The 20,969-nt window shown below is 56.2% G+C and overlaps 1 protein-coding gene across 5 annotated transcripts in view; it reads left to right on the top strand.

The window, feature by feature from the left end:
• The window catches only part of KIRREL3 (kirre like nephrin family adhesion molecule 3), a 551,364-nt gene that overhangs the window by 520,283 nt on the left and 10,112 nt on the right, over window positions 1–20,969 (top strand). For 2 of the 5 annotated variants that reach the window (XM_059414007.1, XM_059413998.1), the window contains exons 9-17: window positions 1,695–1,843; window positions 3,140–3,267; window positions 4,272–4,398; window positions 8,247–8,347; window positions 10,238–10,436; window positions 12,003–12,038; window positions 15,400–15,582; window positions 17,230–17,339; window positions 20,524–20,610. In XM_059414007.1, the coding sequence (XP_059269990.1) occupies window positions 1,695–1,843; window positions 3,140–3,267; window positions 4,272–4,398; window positions 8,247–8,347; window positions 10,238–10,436; window positions 12,003–12,038; window positions 15,400–15,582; window positions 17,230–17,339; window positions 20,524–20,610 (1,120 nt within the window). The remainder of the gene's footprint in view (window positions 1–1,694; window positions 1,844–3,139; window positions 3,268–4,271; window positions 4,399–8,246; window positions 8,348–10,237; window positions 10,437–12,002; window positions 12,039–15,399; window positions 15,583–17,229; window positions 17,340–20,523; window positions 20,611–20,969) is intronic. The other 3 variants (XM_059414012.1, XM_059414010.1, XM_059414021.1) reach the window with 3 other exon arrangements.

Raw genomic sequence — 20,969 nt, forward strand, 5'->3', positions numbered from 1 at the left:
GGGGACTCGGGATGCCCCCAAAAAACTTTGGTTTGGGTTACTAGAGGGCCCAGCCCCCGCAAGCGGCTCCTGCTTGTGACCCTGGGAGAGGAGAGCCTTGGAATTTCTCCTGTTTGGCCTCTAAGGAAGGGACAGGCCCTGGGGGGCTAAGGGTAGCCGCTGCACAGGGGCCCAGGCTGGAACAGCACAGCCCTGCTTGTCCCCCAACTGTCCGGCTGGGCTCCAGTCCTGTGGGAGCTCCAGCAGTTCTGAGCTCCTCAGGGCTGAAGGGGTGAAACTCATACCGCCCAGTGACTTTCACCATGAAGGGCCCCATCTTCTCCAAGAACTCCTCCAATGACAGATGAGGACAGCCCATCAGAACCAGCTCTCCTGGGCCCTAACCTCCCTTCCCCGAGCCAGGGGCAGGCCCAGGAGAGCAGGAGGCACTCACCCTGCCTTCTGCAGCCCCCCTCAGCCTCCCACTGCCTGCCCCCATGCTTCATTCAGCGGGGCGGAGGGAGCAGAGTTTGGACGCAGGTCCCCAACCATGTCTGGGACTGAATTCTCTGCCTCAGGCAGGGGTTGTGCCTGACTGTTAAGTCTGGTCATTAAATTAAAGTTAGAAATTGAAATGATTCATGAATAACTCATAATGGTTTGTTGGGAAGCTCCTTAAGCTCTCAGGGAGCTCTGGTTTGCTCTGTTGTTAAACTATAATTGTTATTATTAATCATGTTCTTAATAATTATGTGATATTAACTCACGATCGTAACCACACGACGCCAGCCTGGGCACTCCACGTGATGCCAAGACACGGCCATCTCTCGGGGCGGGCTGGGAGGGAAGGCAGGAGACGGTCCTCTGAGGCACGAGCTCTGGATCCAGGACAGAGAGAAAGGGGAGCTGAAGGCCGGGGCCGCAGAGAAGCTGTAGTTACAGGGATTTGTGGTCATGGGGTAATAATAAGATGAACACCCCAAAATAGGCTTGAAGAGGAGGAGCCCGGTTGGAAGTTCCGTGATTTCAAAAGCAAGTGTTGTCCACAACGGGGTTAAGCCAGGGGAAGCTATGAACTCTCTCCCCGGGGGATCTGTAGGGAAAGGCCCCAGCTTCACACGTAGCCAGAGCCATCCCTGGGAGGGAAGAGGGGGCACTGGGAAGGGACCCACCCTGGGGACAGGAGTCAGGACAGGAGAGCTTCGAGAGCTGGAGGAGGGGCCCTCGGAACCCCTGGCTAACACCCGTCGCACAGCTGTCCACCTTGTCTGGAAATCAAGTCCGTCAAGTCCGTCTGTGTGATGCGCTCATGCCGCTAGTCCTGACCTCCTTCTTTTTCAGCAAGGATCCCAGTGGACAGGGACTGACAGTGGCTTATTCCTGTCCTAGCCAGTCAGATGGGTCAAGCTACTGATTATTCCACTTCCCCATCTCCAAAATAACCTGCTTGTCACCCGCAGACCAAAGCCCACCACCTCCAACACCGACTCTTCCCCAGCCCCAGAAGTTGCCCCTCTGCAGAGATTCCTGCCCGCCCTCTCCCCGCCCCTGGCAGGGGTGGGGGGGCACGAGGGGGTGCGGGGGGGCGGTTAGCCCTGTGCCACCCCCATGCCAGGTCCCACTTTCCAGCTCCTGGAGAGACACCCCCACTCCCCGGGTGGGAGGAACACCCTTGCCATCGGAGGTTCACAGCGGCTCCCGGGCCTGTGTTGCAGGTGGGCCAAGCGGGGCCAGATCATTAAGGAAGCATCTGGAGAAGTATATCGGACCGCCGTGGACTACACGTACTTCTCAGAGCCTGTCTCCTGCGAGGTGACCAACGCCCTGGGCAGCACCAACATCAGCCGCACCGTGGATGTCTACTGTGAGTGCAGCCGCGGGGGCGGGGCGGGGCATCCCCAGGGGAGCCGCCCCCCTGGGGTGTCTCTGCTGGGACACAAGCTCACAGTGCTGCCCACTTTAAGCAAAGCTTCTTGGTGGGTTGTTTCCGGCTTCCCTCCACCCTCGACCCTCATAGTAACCCAGGAGGCAGGGGTTATTATTCCCATTCCTCAGATGCAGGGACGGAGGCCCAAGGTCACTCAGCAAGTAAGTGGCAGAAGGGGAACCAAGGCAGGCTCCAGAGAACCCCTTGCCGACAGCAGGCCCCGCCGCCTCCCGTTGGGGACCCGGGTACGCCTCCCTTCTGGGGCCTGGTGGGGAGCCCAGGGGAGCCAGCCCAGCATTGACCCAGGGGTTGGATGTTTTCACGGCGATAAGCATGAGCTCCTCTACTGGATTTACAGTTTGAAAAGTACTTCTACAAACTTTCTTATATCTGACCCCTCCCCTTATCCCCAGGGGCCTCAACAGAATCAGTGATCACCACCTTGCCCTTATTCCCTGTCCAAGGGACTAATCCGGGTCTCTGGACCCTGGTTTTCACAGTCTTCGGCTCCTGGAAAGCAGCCAAGCAGTGGTCTGCACGCCGTCCCAACACCGCGCCTGCAGTTCCACCACTGCACCACTCTGGGAACCAAGGTTTGGTCCCCAGGAGGCTCTGGTTCCAGGTGGTGTGCAGGGGGTAGGCAGAGAGAAGCTTCCGCTAACACTAACCCACACTTAGCAGGGGCCTGGGGGCAGGCCCAGCTACTTCATGGGGGTTGGAAAAAGGCTGGAAAGGGCTAGAACGGAGCATGACCTGCGGGCTCCAAGGGTGTGGAGAACACAGGGAGAGGCGTGGTGTCCTCTAGGCCTTGTCTCAGAACCCATGGGAGGACGCTGGACGGGCTCCAGGAGCTGGGCTCCGGGCGCACAGGGTAACTGGAATCCAGATCCCCAAGCTGAAGCTCGGAGGAGGTAGACAAGGACCTAAAGGCAGACACAGAAAGCTGCCACCACCCAGGATTTCTGGAGCAGGAGGGAGTCCCTTCTGCCTGAGGGCTGGGGTGGGAGCTTCCTGGAAGCAGGACAAAGGACGGGAGATGGGGGCAAATCCCAGCAGAAATGGAGCCAGAGCACTCTTTCCTAGGGCTCTTGCTGCCAGCAGGTGGACCTGCGGAAGGCCAAGCTGGGAAACTGGGGGTCTCTCTTCCTTACTTCCCGGACTCTCTCTCTCAGACCCCTCTCCCAGAGCTCCCAGCCCACCAAGAGCTCTGTCTCCCCCTTCCTCCCTTCACAGTTGGGCCCAGGATGACCACAGAGCCCCAATCCCTGCTCGTGGATCTGGGCTCCGATGCCGTCTTCAGCTGTGCCTGGACAGGCAACCCCTCCCTGACCATCGTCTGGATGAAGCGGGGCTCGGGCGTGGTAAGTCCTCAGCTCAGACCCCACGGGCCTTGGACCACTGGAACTGCCTCGGCCGCCCTCACTCTTTGACTGGAGGCACTAACCTCCAGTGTAAGCTGAAGGGAGAAGGAGCCCAGAAAGAAGAGAGGGAACCCCAGATACTCACAGGTACCCCCTGAGTACTAAACATACCCAACCATTACGGTTTCACCCTACCATAAAACTTAGAGGAGAAGCAGGTAGTCACAGATATGCGGGGAGTAAAAAGTCTCTAGAAAGCCTTTTCCACTTTGCCCAAATAGTTAGTTATCCTTTAGCTTTTGAGCTAGGTTTCACAGTCTTCCTGTGTTCTTATTTTAAGATAAATGTGTTTTTTAGGGTATATAAGGTTATCAGACACCCCTCCCCTCAGGAGGACCAGCGAGAGCTTTGGGAGGAAAGTCAAGGGAGAGGTGGACAGAAACTGGTCTCTGTGTGGCCTGCTATGGGCCAGACACTGCTCTGTCCTGTGAGCAGGATTGCCTTGTCCTAGAAATAAAGAAAGAACATCAGAGCAGATAAGTAACTGCCCCAGGCCACGTAGGTCATCACGGCCCAAGCCAGGATTCGAACTCAGAGCCAGCTAAGGCCAAAGTCCTTGGATCACCCCCAAACTCTATCCCAAAAGGATACTGAAAATGACTCTGAAAAAACAGGTCCAGGCACCCGCAAACAAGATCGCTGGGGGCAGCATGGTTCAGGTTGGTGGGCAGCCCTGTCTGCGAGACATCAAGCCTTCGGGCCCCAGACAGGGGCGCACCCTCCCCTCTCCCCTTGTTCCTGGCCCTTAGGGCTTCAAGCTGGTGTGTGGCTGTGACTCTCCCCTGGCCAGCTCACAGGACACACAGCCTCCCACCCCACCCCCGCACCTTCTTGCCAGGCTGAAGACTGGGTCACTTACAGCAGGCCCGCCTTGCAGCCCTTCTGGCTCTGGGCGACAGAGCCCGGCTCTGCTTTCTGTGTCTGACCCTCCACAATTCTCCCAGGTGCTGAGCAATGAAAAGACCCTGACCCTCAAAACCGTCCGCCAGGAGGATGCTGGGAAGTATGTGTGCCGAGCCGTGGTGCCCCGGGTTGGGGCTGGGGAGCGAGAGGTGACCCTGACGGTCAATGGTAAGACCCCCCGACTCATGCTAAGTGGGGTGAGAGGGAGCAGAGAGGGGCCCAAGGCATCTTGGTCCCAGGCACTGCCTCAGAGGGACTGTCGCTGGTTCTGGATCCATAGCACTTCTGCCCACCTCTTTGAGTCCATGTCAAAGCCCAGCCCTGAGGTGAGGAAGGACCTGGCTAGTTGGGTCCCCTTCCTCCTTCTTTGGTGCTTGGAAGTGCTTAAAAGTGGTAGCTGATTAATTTTATCCTGGCCAAGAGGAAGGCGTCTGAGGATCACTCCACAGCCGACTCAGATAATGCATCTACCCTCTGACCTTGACCTAGGCCTTGGGGAAATTTAAGGGAGCATCTCTGCAAGTCCGAGTTGGCCCCTTCCCATTGTGTGACTGCTGCTCAGAGAGACCTGTCACAATTTCCACAAGACCAAGCATTCAGGGGGTCCTCCTGAGGGCAGATTCTTATCACACACCATAAAACCATTACAGCAGGAGAGGGTTTTCTGACAGCCCTAGAACACAGACGACTGCTAGATGACACATTTAGGGGACAGAGTGTCAGACCAGCCTGGATGATGCCCTGTAGAAGGTCCCAGAGAAGCTGGGTCCGACCCGGGAAGGCTGCAGCACCTCGATGGAAATCTGGCGTCGCGTCCATGGTATGGGCTCCCGCTGGGGTGGGCAACCAAAGCTGCAGGTTGGAAAGAGCGAGAAAAGCTAATGCCAAGCCCTTGCACTGTTTCCAAACTTCCTCCCTCCACTGGGTTTTTGGGATTCCCTTTGTGAGCCCCCTGGTCCCACAGAGTCTGCCTCAGGTCAAAGCCTGGAAGCTCTGAGCTGCAGCGGGACCCGAGCCCCAGACCGACCTTTGCAGGACCCCTGGGTCCTGGCCCCAGATCAAGGTGCTAGGGAGGGGCTAAGCCATGTTCTAGAAATCAGCCCTCCTGGCTTCATCTCCGCCCAAGCTGTCCACAGGCAGCCTCGCTCATTCTCCCCCTTTGCTAGAAAACTAAAACCAGCTTGGTTCTTCCTCAGCCATCCCCCTCCGGACGCCCCATGAGCCAGCATCCCCCACCCCTCACTGCTCTCTCTGCTTTCTTTCCCTCTCCTTCTCCCCCAGAGTCCTGGCAACCCCAGAGGAAGGGGGAATCTACTCAGAGCCCGGGGGCACTCACAGGCCACCTGTCCTGGGCAGAACCCTGACTCAGGAGTCTTCCTGCCTCCCCCGTGTCCCCAGGATGCCACCAATAAATTGGCACTGCAGGGCTAAAAATAACAGCATCCAATCGCGCCTCCGTATATCCATGGCAACGCAGGCTGCAGCCTTTTCCTGCTGCTCCGGTGTCTGACACGGGGCTCAGGCACCGGGACCCGTGAAAGCTGTGGCCTCCCCCGACGCCCGCTCTGGGTGCTGGCCCATGACTCTGCCCAGCTCCCAACTGCTGGCCCCAGGACCAGACCAGCGGGCTGGGGACCCTCCAGGGTCCCCAGGCCTGAAGCTTTTAAAGGAACATCCCCATTTCTGGGGAAAACAAAATGGACAAAGGAGGGACTGACATTTCATTGTCACTTTAGATGTTCCAGCATTTCCCAGCAGGGATTCAAAGTGGTTTCTTGAGGAGGTTGTGCACGCATACCTCAGGGAGTACATTACTTGGAAGGGACACCCCAGCCTGGCTCTGGCGGCTACGCACGGTTTGATCTGAACGCCCCCCCTCCCCAGGGATTGTGTTTATATCCCCTCACCGCCTCCAATCTTTCCAGCACAGGGTCCCCTAGATTGCCAGGAAGAGAAACACCCAAGAGATCGGAGTGAGGCAAGGAAGCTGTTCATTTGTTTCTGCTGAATCAGGGTCATCTCGCCCTGATGCAGGGGGATGAATTAAGTGGCCCCGGGTCGGGGAGGGAAGAGCCAAGGTGGGAGAGGAAAGAGCTAGAGAACAGGTAAAGGGATGGCGAAGCCCTTTGGAAAAGGGCCTCGGCTGGGCTGAAGGGAGCAGACATTATGAGAGTATCCAAAGTGAGATGGGGTTCTTCTCACAGCACACCACAGCTGGTGGACGACTGCTGCATTGCCTTCTGGGGAGTAAACTGGCTTGGGTCTTACCTGGTTTGACTCAAACCAGGGATCTGCAGGGAGGGGGAGATAAACACCCTCCCACCACTTTGACTGCCCATCCCCACCTGTACTCTGATTTCTTTTTTCTTCTAAGAAGCCCTTAAATACTTATGCATTTGCCTGATGGCTTTTAGAATGCCCGAGAACCACCGCGCCCCCCCGCCCCCCACCCCCAGAGAATTCCTAGTTCCTGAGAAGTGAAGGGGAAAACGTTTTATGGTATCATCACTTTCAGTCGGCAGCAAAGCCAAGTGCCATCCAAGTTCCTCAAATATCAAACCCTCCTGCCTTTTGGCCAAAGGCTTCTTGGAACACAAATATGTAAGAGAGACACTCGGCTCAGCCCAGGCTCGGAGCCACCCCGGGGTGGAAGCCCCTCCCAGAAGGGTCCCCCCGGGTTCCCCCACCCCCCCACCCCCTCGTCTGCCGCACCCAGCTCCAGGCTGTTAAGCGTCCTAAACTCCGTAGCAGTCACCTGAGTGTCTTCCAGAACCTCGCCCCCTCCCTTGGCTGAGAGCTACTCATAGAAATGCAAATCTGTTTTAATTAAGGTGGCTAATAAACAGCAATTATGTTTGCAGCGGTTTTTGTTTTGTTCCCAGCATAATTTTGCTTGTCCTCCAGATCCCTTGTTTGAGCTCTTTCTCCTCCGTTTTCTGCCACCTAAGACCCAGCCTTTTCCCTGAGGGATTGGGAAGGAGGCAGGAAGTTCTCCATCTCCTACACCCCTGGCTCCAGCCGCCCCAGCCCCCGCCAGGAGGTTAGCTGAGCAAACAGCGGACTTCGCCCCTTGTCCCTCCCATTTTCCGGGCCAGGTGGGCCCTGCTTGGGGAAGACTTAGGTGGGATAAAAGGCAGAACTGGACAGGAGGCGCTCTCTGAGACTGCAGGGGCACTGTCTAGGCTGTGGGATGAGGTAGGTAAGACAGGGACTCCTGGACACAACCATAAACATTTTCTCTCTCTTTCTCTCATACACACACACAGTCTGGATGGGATCATGGCCTGATCAGCGTTGGACCCGTGGTCTCACCTGGGCCGTCTCAGTGGCAGGCCAGGCCATGAACTATGGGATCTCCTAAGACAGACGTGAGATGAAGCTTGTGAACATGCCCCGTGCATTCCCCCTAACCAGGGTGATCCCACCCAACCCCCTTGGTAGAGGAACGTGGGCATTTCTTGCTCTTTCCCCCTTGCTTTGCCAGCCGCCCCCCCCCGCCCCGCTGAGGACACCTGGTTTGTTAGGCAAGCGCGCCCTCTCCTGGACACGGCGGAGAATGGTTCGAGCGGAGCAGCCGGCTAAGGCAGGGCGGCATTAGTTAGAGAGACTAAGCAACATTACTTAGCATCCCTTCCTACCCCGCTAGGTTTCCCAACTCCTTCATAAAGCTTTCCCCACCTGCCGGGCAGGATGGTTCTCTCTCCTCTGAAGTTGGTTTGTACGTCATGTGTACCGCTCCGTATGAGCACTCACTGCCTTTTTATGATGCTTATTTATGTCTTCTGGGCATTCTGACTTAGAAGTGTTCGCTCCTCAACCCTTGAGAGGTTTACGACTGAATGCTTCATTTCTCTGTGAGTCCCCTGCCTTGCACTTCACCTTACACATCCAGGCCTCCAGGAAATGTGTGCTGAACGAGAGGATTCATGGGTCAACTTCTGAACCCCGCCCAAGAAGGGTCCAGCCAGGCACCTGCCTTTTCCTGTTTGCCTGACGTGACGCTATTTCCCCAACAGGACCCCCCATCATCTCCAGCACCCAGACCCAGCATGCCCTGCACGGGGAGAAGGGCCAGATCAAGTGTTTTATCCGGAGCACACCACCACCCGACCGAATAGTGAGTGCTCTGGGGCCCGGAGGGGAGGGCTGGGGCCCTGCCAACTCAGCCGGCAGCCCAGCGGCTCATTTCAGCCTACCACCTACAACCATCAAGGCCTCTGAGTTTCCCGTCCTCCACGGGGAACATTTTTCACCTGCCTGGGCTGTCTGGTAAAGGCATCATGGAGACAGCGGGCTCCCGGGGCCAGTCTGCAGGTGTCTTTAACTCTGCTCTGAGCTCCAGCTGGGCCCCAACAGTAGTAACAGTAATGCTTCCAAGTTTTGCGTCCTAGGAGCAGAGGGACGAGTGAGGGTAGCAGAAGGGAATGCTAAATGATTGCTTCCCTTTCCTGAGTTTAAGGCCCATCTTTGGCAAAATCCTAGACAGTGTGTGGTTTCTAGTCGGCAACCTCCTTTCTTTGTCCCCCAGCCCCCAAGTCCTCCACAGTCCTAATGCTCAATGGAGAGCCCTGTCCCATGAACTTACTGAGTTCTCCCCTCCCCCCCAAAAAAGTACCGTTCCATTTTCCGTCCCTTCTGCAAAACTCATCCCTGTCCCCGCAGGGTCGCTAAGGCAACCTGAAGAATTCACACTTGGGCCCGGCCAGATGTTGTAAAAGCCAGCGTCTTCACCCACGTCTATCTGAAACCAGTGGGAGCCCAGGCATGAAAACAGACAAAGGGGAGCATTTTCTAGCATTAGTGGAATTCAGATACTATTTTTAGTGGCCCCCAATGCCTGGCATAGTCCTGATGAACATCTGCCCCAGGGCAGCTCCATCAGGGAGGATGTAGGGGTTGTGCACTGAGCAACAGGGGTGTGTGCATACCAGGGACTGAGACGCTGCTCAAGGGGTCATCCTGTAAACTCCAATATGGCTAGGGCATCCCACACTTTCTCAGGCATTCGGCTCATTCAATATGTGAAAAATTCACACACAATTTACAGGAAATCATACATAGTTCTAATACCTATGAGCACCCCCTTCCCTCTGCCCTTTAATTTTTTTTTTCAGTTATAACTGTAACCCATGCCCATCAGAATAACCCGTTCACTCTTGAGCGTGTTTGCATGATCTTTCTCTTCATAAACATCTAACTCTTGGCCCATGGCTCTCAGTGGGACAACCTTGCCCTCCCCCTCCCACCGGGGACATTTGGCAACGTCAGGAGACATTTCTGTTGGTCACAATTTGGAGGGGTGCCACCCGCATCAAGCAGGTGTTGACCAGGGATGCTGTTGAAATTCCTGCAATGCACGGGACAGCCCCCCAACCAGGAACGTTCCAGTCCTGCATGTCACCAGTGCCAAGCCTGAGGAAACACAGTCTCCTCACCTACCATCTCTGAGCACTTGCCTGCAGAGATGGCCACATTCACCCCAACGCTGCGAGCCAGGGCCCGTGGGCCGGTGCTTACATGCTGAGCAGCGCAAAATGGCTCTGACAAGAATTAAGCCTTGTAAACTAAAACAGGTTAAGATGGTCACAAACACAGCTCTGGGATCATACGTTTGTGCGAAGGAACAAAGCGGCCAAACCAGGCCCAGTCACTCTAGGGCTGGTCTTCACACCTGCCAGGGCAGCCGAGGCAGAGGCTCCCATCACTGTCACCGGGTTCCCTGTCTGCCTGGAAGGTGTCCCAGGAAAGAGCCAGAGACCCCCATCCGTGGAAGTGCCCTCTGAGGCGGCCCCGCCTTCGCGTGTGTGTGCATGGGTATGCGCGTGTGTGGCGTGGAGTATGTGTGTGTTGTAATGCGTGTGTGTTGTGACGTGTGTGTGGACCCCTCTGTGGCCGTGAGCATGGACACGAGCCTGACAGCGTCTGCCCCAGAGCAGGGAGGTGGCAGGGCGGCGCTGGCAGAGGGCGGGTGCGAGGGTCTCCTCCTCACTCTGAGCACCTCGGACAGGCCTGGTCCTGGAAGGAGAATGTGCTGGAGTCAGGGACATCGGGGCGCTACACAGTGGAGACGGTCAGCACCGAAGAGGGGGTCATCTCCACACTGACCATCAGCAACATCGTGCGGGCCGACTTCCAGACCATCTACAACTGCACCGCCTGGAACAGCTTCGGCTCCGACACGGAGATCATCCGGCTCAAGGAGCAAGGTGGGGGCCGCCAGGGGATGACGGGACGGGCGCACCCCCTCCCCACATAGACCCCCTAGTAGGGCCCCAGGCAAGGTCCTCCAGGGTCCTGAGCTGGCAGAGCCCCACAGAGGCCACAGGCAGGTTGACCAGGACAAGCCACAGAGCAATTCCTAATGTACTCCATAGTCTTGGTCAGATCACCAGAAGTGGCCCTCTGGGGTCCAACTCCCCCAAAGCCAAGGTCCTAGCCCACACCAGGAAAGGAGAGGTGGAGAAACCTGCTTAGAGTAAGGCTTCTCCAGGATAGTGTTTTCAGGAAAAAGGGACCACAGAGCAAGGCAAGCTGATGGCCATGATGAGCCTTCCAGGAGCTTCTAAGGGCCCTGGCTTCTGTGCACTTGGCATTTCCCTAGTGTCCTCGGGGGGGTGTCACCCACTGAGGAGCGTTCCAGTGGGGGTACACCAGGATGAATGTGTTGGGGAGCCTGGCCCAGGCCCGTGAAGACAATAATTCAGTCCTGTTCCCCAAGAGTCCCCCAGAGGTTGCCCCTGCTAAGCTAAGGGGTAGCCCTTGAGCTGCCCCAACCCCTGGGGCATGGGGGTCAGGTTCAGCTCACCTGCAGTTCCTCCTGGAACATAGAAGTCATACGGACGACTGTGCTCTGAAGGGGATGCCAGCCAGAGGGCAGCGCTGGGCAGGAGGGCTCAGAGCTGCGGGGCAGGCGAGGAGGTGGGGGAAGAAAGGCTCATTCCCCCCACCCCCCACCCCCCGGTCCCATGGTCCCCAGGTACAGACTGCCCAGCTCCTGATCAGAGAGATGCTGAGAACTCTGGCCTCTGCTTTCAGATCTCACTGGGACCACAGGATGGGAGCCTCAGAGGGGCACAGCGGGGTGGTTCTGAGATGCTCGAGGAGAGCCAGCAGCACACGGGGCCTGAAATGGGCAGCAGACCTTGCCCCTTTGCCAGTTGGAGTGGGGGGGAGGGGGAGGGTGCTCAGTCTACGGCAGACAGAGCAGTCCAGGCTCCTCGGCCCTGGCAGTGTCCGACCCCTCCAGGATGAAGGCTCACCCACAGACTGTCAGGGCCCAGCAAGAGATTCTGGGCCGAGCAGGTAGTCTCCGCCAGACCCCTCGGACCTCAGCGCTACCCTGTGGGTCAGTGTCTCCCTACACCTCTTCACTAATAATGCTGCTTTGCATAATGCTTCGCACATAATCTGCATACTGTCATCCACACATCATCCTAAACCCTCCCGGTCACCCGTTGCTTGCCCTCCATGTCTTCCCCTGAGTGCCCCCCCCCCCCCCCCCCCCCCTTAGTGTTCTCCCCCCAACCTCTCCAGACACCTCCCCCTCCAAGCCTTGACTTCTCTCTGGTCCCTACCCCTTCTGGCGTCTCTTCTAAGTAAGTCTGAAGGAACGCCCAGTTCAGTTCAGCTAGCCTGGGTCTGCTGGGTGGTCCCGGAAACATGAGAAAGGAGGGAGCCCCTCATCCCGATCCCCACCAGGTGGCCGGCCCCAGGCCCACCCCACCCTGGCCAGCCAGGCCCTGGCTGTGGACGCTTGCTTTATTTCCAAACAGGTTCGGAAATGAAGTCGGGAGCCGGGCTGGAAGCAGGTATGGAAGGAGACATGAGAACTCCCCAGGGCTGGGAGGAAGGGACCTCTGGGCTAGCGGGGGGGAGGGACCCTAAAGGGGTAGGGAGGCCCTGTGCAGGTCACTAACTTTTCTGCCCCCACCCCCCCAGGGTGGGGGGCCTTAGTGCAGCCAGAGCAGGGAGAGGGACTCCCAGCCAGCTCCGGTCTAGAGACCCCGGAGAACTATCTCCTGTCCTCACCACCAGAGCCCACAGGCTACTTGCAGCCCTGGACACTGGCTCCACTACCCCCCTCTGTTCCTCCCATCCTGGCTCTTCGGAAACCCTGGGTCCTCCCCTCTGGGGTCAGCTCGCCCTTGGCCTGGCCTCCCTCTGTTTCCAGGCTCTCCCGCCTCTTCCCTCTTCCCAACATCATCACCAGCTTGGCCACCATGCTTCCCGGGAAGCCAGGGCCTCCCAGCCCCTGGGCCTGCATAATCCATGCTAATCCATGCTTTCTGCTCCTGCTGCTTCCTCCCCCCCCCCCCCCCCCCCCCCCGCCTGCCTTTCCCCCCCTGAAGTGTCCTCCCGCCACTCATCGGACTGAGGCTGCTGGGCAGTGCCTCCCTCCCCAGGGGCTCAGCAGCAAGGGGGTCCTCGGGCTCCCAGGGTTGAGTTGCTCCGTCTTAGGACCCCACATGAGACAATTGCCTCCACTCTCCAAGCAGAAACCCCAAAAAAGAATCAGGACTTGGCAAGCCAGACTCCCTGGGGCCCACCAGCGCCATGAGGAAGATGTGGGGGTCCTCTGCCACAGTGACCCTGAAGGAACTAGGGCTCTCCGGTTCCTGCATCAAGCTCCTTGGGGGGGGGCCACACACCCTCCTTTCTGGGTGGATATGCCCCTTTAAGAGCACCAAAGGGGCACAGGCAAGCTCCCAGAGGCAGTCCAGACAGCTTCGGATTCCTGCGGGTTTTCTCCCTTGGAGCCACCCCTGGTGCTGGAAGTGGTGTCCCCTTCCTGTCTCCATGTCACCTGTCTGTACACACTCATCGGCAACTCCCTGACACCTTCCTTCCTGGCTGAGACTCCTCGTGCCTAGTTCCCCTCCTTGGGAGCAGGGGAGGCTGAGCAGGAGGACAGCCCCTTCCTCCAGCCCCTCTCCACTGGAACATCCAGTGGGACAGCCTGCCCAGGCAGCCTCAGCCAGCCCACATAGTGGGCTGCAGAAGGCCTGCCACCCCAGTGGTCCCCCTGTCCCCAGCAGACCCTCTCTCCCTGCCCCCACTTGCCCACTGGAGACAGTTCTCCACATAAGACCGTGTCCTTTAACAACGGAAGGAATTGTGGCCTCACAGGATGCCAGAGTCAGAAGTCACCTTAGATCCCGTCGCCTGGTCCTCTAGGGACACAGGAGAGACTTCGAGGTCTGGAGAGCTTAAGGGTCCTCCCACCCTCATCCTTTGGCTTTGAGCTCGCTAAGATAAGACTCGAATTTTTCCAAGGAGACCTACTAGGAATCAAGGAGGAACCAAATCGAACCCTAATGAGTAAAATTCAAAACCACAGAACCAATGAGCTTCCAAAGCCATTTTCCTTACCAAACAGAATTAAAACCCAAAGACAGAAATCATCTATGTACCAAAGCAAGCTCACGGGTCTGACTGAGGTCCACTGAGGTCAGGTCCCCTTTGTCACTCCTAACTGTTGACACCAACCTAGGCACCTCCCATTTTTAATCCCTGAGTGTTCTCCACACTCCCCTTCTCCTGTCCCCTCTCCTGCCACCCTCACAGTGGTCTCAGCCACCAGCAGGCCCGTGAAGAGTGCCCTGTTGTCCACATCCAGCCTAACCACCACCAATATGTGCCCCAGGCGCCTGCTCCTCCTGGGAGGGGGGCACCCACCACCCAGCTGCTCCTCCAGGGGCCAGGGTTGGAGGGGTTCTTCCTCTCTTCCTCGACTTAAAGCGAAGAACAGCAATGAGAGGCTAACCCACAGCCCCAAGACAAAGCCCCAGACATCCCACACTAACAATGTGGGGCAGGTTAGGGGGCAGGGAGCTCAGGCTCTAGAAGGAATTTTCTTCCTACTCAAGGTTCTGACCTCGCTGCGTTTCTTGTACCCCTCGAGAAACGGAAACGGGAACAAACACTTGACGAGGGCTGGCTCAGTTTCAAGGCCTTTCCTTGCCATTCACACATCAAAACCCCTGTAACCAACCCAAGGTGGACACGTAAGGATCCCATTTTAGAGTTAAGAGAGGTGAGATAAGCTGCTCAGAAAAGGGGCTAGGATCTGGGCTGTCCGGGGCACGTGAACTGTGGAGGATGTTGTGTGATGCAGCAGACGGAGCTGGAGAGCAAGAGGAGGCGTGCATTTGCCCTGGCCTTCTGCAGCTGTGTGTCCTTGACCGAGTCATGAAACCTCTCTGGACCTCAGTGTTTCCATCTGTAAATGGGAGGCTTGCACCCAGTGGGCCTGTAAGACCTCCCTGCACCCCAGTTTTGTAATTCTATTCCCAGTGGGCTATTCAGGGCTCCAAATCCTGTGTTCCAGCCCATAGGCAGCCACAGAAGGGCCAGGGCTGTCTGGAAGAGCACACCCGCCCCCCACAGACCCTCCCCATCCACATCTCCACCAGGCTAGGGCACCAAATAAATAAAGTCAGCAGGGAATGCGGGATTGGACATTTGTAGTTCTGGGCCTCTGGCAGGGAGGGCTACCAGGATGCCTGGGGACTGGCGGGGGAGGAGAAGGCGCAGGGCTGGGGGTGGGGGGCTCAGGAAAAGAAGCATTTCTCCTTAGAGAGGTGGGGGGGGGCTGAGACCCTGACCACCCCCCATCCTTGCACCTTGGGCCTCTGGCAGCTGCTACTCTGAGGCCCAGCAGGCCCGCGAGGCCTCAGGCCCAAGAAGCTGGTGGTTCCTGTCCACCCTCTAATTCTGGGAACGGGAAGAGTAGGAGAGCACAAACCAGGCAAACAAGGGAAGTGACCATAGTCATTTAAAAAAAAAAAAAAAAAAAACCAGGACTTTCTACTCTCCAGCCACCACATGATAGACTGTTCCTGGTTTAGTGCCGAAGGGAGCTAAAATGATACACCAGCCTTGGCTCCCCGTTCCCTGTGTCTGCTTGCCTCCCTCCCAACCCACCACTGCTCCCCTCTTCCCCAGTCCCTCCCACCCCCTCCTCCATCCTGAGTCCCACTGGACCTGACCCCTGTTGGACTCTGCCTGGGCCCCCCAGGCCTCCCTGAAGGCACTTCCCAGGAGGGCCTGAGTGCAGGAGTCTGGCCCCCACCTGGCAGAGGCTTCACCCGAGGAAACTGGGTAAGGCCCTGGTGGGGAGAGTGGGCTGTCCCCGATTTCTCATGGGCTGTGCCTGCTTCTCTCCCACAGAGTCTGTGCCGATGGCCGTCATCATCGGGGTGGCCGTAGGAGCTGGCGTGGCCTTCCTCGTCCTTATGGCAACCATTGTGGCCTTCTGCTGTGCCCGCTCCCAGAGAAGTACGGGAGGGAGACCCGGGATCTCAGGGAGGGGGACAGAGAAAAAGGCCAGGCTTAGACTGCTCCGGAGAGCAAGTAAGCAGGAGTGCCCTGAGCAGGGGACCCTAACCGTGCTGTGAGCTGCTGGGGTAGGGATGGGTCTTGGGCATCAGCTTACGCGCCGTGCTGTGGGTAGTGTCCAGCACGTAGTGGGCACTCAGCCGACATGGAACTGGACTGATCTGAACTTGGCCAGCACTGGGGATTGAACACCTATGGCTGTATCCAACCGTAGAGAACTCTGGGAGGGGGTTAGGGGAGAGGTGACTTGATCCTTGCCCTCCAGGTTCTGCTAGTCTAACCAGAAAAGCAGGCCATCTACACGGGGTGGAGGGGAAAGCATTTGAGGAATCCCTTTGTGAAGCCTTTAAAGGTCTGCGGTCACTAGCCATAAAATTCTGGCGTTCCTACCCTCTTGAGGAACCACGTATGCCTGGAGTTTCATCCCGAGTGCAGCTCTGACCTTATGTGTCAAACACAGATGGGCGGAAGTATGAAATGAGATGACTGAGTGGAGGAAACCAATGGAGGCACAGGATTCTAGCCCTACCTTTTTCTGTCACGTGTGCCTGGGCAGGCCACAACTATTCTAGGCCTCAGTTTCCCTGTGTGTAATAGTAAGGCTTTGCATGATGAGACTTTTAGGAACCCGCTGGCTCTAACCCTCGATGATCCTAAGGCACTACATGAATAACCAGAGGAAGCCGACTCCCTCCTCCACTTGGATCTGTAGAAGAAAGCGGGGGCGCCTGGGTCGCTCAGTGGGTTAAGCTCTGCCTTCAGCTCAGGTCATGATTCCAGGGTCCTGGGACTGAGCTCCGCATTAGGCTCTCTGCTCAGCAGGGAGCTTGCTTCCCCCCTCTCTCTCTGCCTGCCTCTGCCTCTCTGCCTGCTTGTGATCTCTCTCTCTGTCAAATAAATAAAATCTTAAAAAAAAAAAAAAAAAAGGAAAGAAAGAAAGAAAAGAAAAGAAAAAGAAGAAAGCGGGATGTGCCCTGCTTGGTTCCCTCCACTCAAAGCCTAACAGCCGTGGCTGTCTTGCCTGCCCTCAGTGATGTGGTCTTGGAAGCTCCTCCAGCACCCTCTCAGGGGAAATCAGAGGGGGGCACATTTTAGCAAGAGTCTTCCAACAGAGCTCCCTGACTGTAAATCGGCTGCCTCCCCAGAGGCTGTGAAGTCTTCACCACGGAAGCCGTGACCCGAGAGCTGGACCGCCACATGCGGGGATGTGACTGGTTTGGGTGGGGGGTGGACCCTGGGAACCTGAGACCCCTTGTGACAGTAAGATTAGTGATTCTCCGAATGGAGACAGAAGAGCCCGGTAGAGTGGGCCACGGAAGACCTCTGGAAGGAGGACAGAAAAGACCTAGCTCTGTAAGGCAGACAAATGGACAAGGGTGGCCACTCAAGGCAGGGTGGCAGCAGTGGAAGGCCAGCCTGCTCCTAACACGGCCCCCAGAGAAAGAGAGCTGAAGCCCCAACAGCCCACAGCACATCCAGACAGGTGTCCCAGTGGGGCGGGAGGTGCGGTGGGGATGACCTGGAAGCTACTACTGAGTTCAGGGGCTGGAGGGTGAGCCCTGGGGACAGCGGTGGGGGCGGGGGTGGGAGTGACACTTCAGGCCCTGACGCCTGAGGATGAGGACTAAACCTGTCATCTGTGCTTTCCTATTTCACATCCAGATCTCAAAGGGGTTGTGTCGGCCAAGAATGACATCCGAGTGGAGATTGTCCACAAGGAGCCTGCCTCCGGTCGGGAGGCAGAAGAACATCCCACCATCAAGCAGCTGATGGTGAGAATGCCGTCTTATCCCCACCCCATCCTGACCTTTGTGCCCCAAAGTTCCCGGTTCCAGAGGCTTCTTGGCGGCCCGGAAGCTCCCAAGAATTAGAGCATCACTCAGGATGTGCCCTTCCCCCATAATAGATCAGGCACCAACTGAACCTTGGGTGCCTCCAAGAGTTCTTGTCTGTCTGCTGCATTGCTCTTGATGTCCTGGAGACTCAAAGCCATCTAAGATGCCATCCCAGCTTTCAAAGAACCTGTTCAGTAGAGAGACAAGACACGTATAATGTGCCATGATATGTCGTCACTCAGTACATGATTATACTGAACATGCTAGAGTGTCCGGATATGTCCTGCCCCTCCCCCTTCTGAGCCCCAAAAGTCTGCAAGAAACACAAGTTCTTCTTCAGAAACCAGAGTGCTTACCAGAAGCAAACTCGTAACTTTTTCAGCAAACATAAGCCTGCCCCTCCTCTTCCTGATTCCTGTTCATAGACCGTAATCCACCCAGCTTTTTACAAGCAGGAACCTGGAAAACTGTGCTGAAAATCTCTAGTACATACTGGGTCATGGCTTAAATATGTAGGAGGAACAGCAGAAAGCCCCAGGGTGTGGAGCACGGGCCTCTCTGTGCTTCAGTCTCCCCACCTGTGAAGCAGGGATGAAAGTCAGTGCACAGGGCCATGGTGAATGAGGAAACCCATAAAGGGCTTGAAGCCTGTGGAACATAGTAAGTGCTCAGGAAATGTTGGCCTCTGTGTTGCTGTGAAATCACCCGTTCCCTTATCTGTCTCCACTAGATGGTGAGCGAGCTGCCTTGTCCAGCCCCATGTCCCCAGAGCCTCGCTGGTGGAGGTTCACCAAGGTTATTGAGTTGAACTGACATTTTCCTACCTGGTCTTTTTCTTTCCAAATCTCATTCTCTGGTCCTTCCAATTGTACTTCAAAAACCTTCTCAAATGTGCACCCTTGCCCCAGTCCCCTTATGACTGTCCTATTGGAGCCTCATCATGGCTCCTTGGACTAGGACGACAGCCTAGTGGTCTCACCACCTTTTTTTTTTTTAAACCACCTTATTCAATCCACCCTCCCGAGTCCCACCGAAAGGGTCCTTCTAGAGCACAGAACGTATCCTGTTACTATCCTACTTAATATTCCTCAATGCCCGCCTCCCCACCCCCCGCCCCGCTCCGTCTACTAAAGTCCAACCACCAAGCATGTCATCAGGCCCATCACTGAGAGGCAGCTGCTGGCCCTTCCAACTTCATCTTCCTACAAAATGCACCTGGGCCTACAGACACCCCAAAAACTTGCTGTTCTGGCTTTTGAGTCTTTTATACCTCGAGGCTTTATACAGGCTGTTACCACTGCCTGTTGATTTTGCTTGTTGAATTTCACATTCTTCTAGGAGACTCAGCTCAAACGTCACTTCCTCCATAGCTGTCCATGTTTGTCCGCCCCCCACACCCTCACCCCCCACTGCTGGCAGAGCTGTACACTTCCTGCTCTCCTCAAACACGTTGCACGCTTCTCTTTTATTGCATTGCTCGGATTAGACGTCAGATCACCAATTAACTCAAAGTTCCAGAAGGACACGCTCCCAAATCTGTGTGTGTCTGTTTCCCTAGGCCAAATACCAGTGTCTAACCCAGGGGAGCAATTAATCTTACAGGCATGGAAGCCAGAGCCTTGATCATGCAAGAAGCAATGGATGTCTCTGTAGATAAGCTTCATCAAGGCTGGTGTGAAGCATCCTGGCCTGTCCTTCCTCCCAAACAGGACCTTGAATTCCCTTCCATGGGGACATCCTGATTGCCTCAGAATGCCTCCACACCCTGCAATCCAAACTTTGAGAAAGAGTGGGGGTCACTCAGTAGTCAGTTAAGAGGGTGTGTATGGTTGGGTGGCGGGAGGGACTTTGGCAGAGGGACCTACTGAGAGCCTCCCCTCCCCAACACACGCCCTCCATCCTCTGGCCCCTGTAAAGCCCCAGTGTTGATGAGAGGTAGGCTTAGAAGTTGAATCTGGTGGGAAAGCCCTCCAATCCAGGCTGACCCACAGCATCCACTAGAAAATGAAATAAGCAGCATCAGCGAGGGCGAAACAGAACGGAAACCCTCTGGCTGATGCCATGAGGCTCCAAAAAGAGACCAAGACAGATGTTTCACAAGGGAGAAGAAACATCCCAGCTCAGACAGTGGGTGGGAGGCTGTCCTAGATCATGTCATATGCAGAAGTGACACCCGGGAAGCATCTTTGTGCCAAAGGATAAACGTCACCGTGGTCCTCCATATTTATGTACCCACCGTGGGCCAAGCATGCGTGATTTTCCACCTTCCATCTAACTGTTATTTTCATATTCAGTGATCGAGAGCTATGCCCTTCCATTCATCCTGCAACACAAACGTAACATTTGTGACAGCCCTATGGTCTCTCAGGCATTGGGCTAGACAGGACAAATCAAATCAGTTACCTGTGATTTTATCCCCAAAGCATTTTGGTCATGACCACAATAGACAAAGTGCTGTGCCAGGCCTGCGGGGACCTAAAGAGAAGCTAGAAGTGATCCTTTGGCTTAGGAAGATAACGTTTGGCACATCAAAGTCATTGCTATAATAACAGGTGTGGCCCCTGTTGGGAGCATCTCACAGGTAGGCCTGCATGGTGATTCTTTCCTGAGACCTTCCCTGAGCCTAGCACTGGGTGATGAGCTGCCCTGCTGGGACCCCAGCCTGTGCCCTCTGAACCCAGAGGTTCCATAACTATTTGTCTATAGACCCAGCTCCCTGTGGTGTACCACTGTATCTAACGACCCTCGATGTGCCTATGCCTGCCTGAAATTCGGTAAATGCTCAATGAATGAAATTGACTCCTCCAAGTGAGACGTGAGACCTCTAGAGGGGATGCCCTAGCCCAAGGGAAAAAGCGTGGTCTTAGCAAACTGCCCCTCCCCTCACCCCCCCTCCCCCCGCTCCTCCTGTCTCTCCCTGTCTCTCAGGACAGGTGTCCGGGAACAATGAGGACATCTGGACTCTCCCCCCACTCCTCTACCTGCCTTCCACGGACCAGGCAGTGAGAGGAGGGGGGCAGGGGGAGGCACAGAGGCAGGCTTCTTTTGAGTTCATTCCTCTATCTTCTCCTGGACGCTTAGCCCACATCCAATCCACTGAGCAGCCATTTTTGGGTTGTAGATGGACCGGGGTGAATTCCAACAAGACTCAGTACTGAAGCAGCTCGAGGTTCTCAAAGAAGAGGAGAAGGAGTTTCAGAACCTGAAGGTAAGACTAGCCACAGGTTATAACTTCAGGCTGTGGGATTCTGTCTTCAGCTCTGACGCTTAAGCCCCAGATCCAGACAAACAATAACCAGGAACCAGGAGGCGGGAGGTCACCTGGAGCACAGGTGCATGTTCTCTCCCTGAGATGGGTGGCTCCTCTGCCCCAGGAGAGAGGGAAGGCTGAGGCCTCACTGTCCTCCTCTCCCACGGCTTCCTCACAAGCACAATTTTTTAAATTAACTATCCCTGTTCTGGGCAAAAACAAAAAACCCTTCAAGTCGGCTTCTCAGCGGGCTTTGCATCCCCAGGACCTAGCGACCCGTCGCCCTTGGAGCGCCCCCTGTCGCATCCCGTCGGGAT

The sequence above is a fragment of the Mustela nigripes genome, chromosome 1, assembly GCF_022355385.1.
Source record: "Mustela nigripes isolate SB6536 chromosome 1, MUSNIG.SB6536, whole genome shotgun sequence".
Taxonomy (NCBI): domain Eukaryota; kingdom Metazoa; phylum Chordata; class Mammalia; order Carnivora; family Mustelidae; genus Mustela; species Mustela nigripes.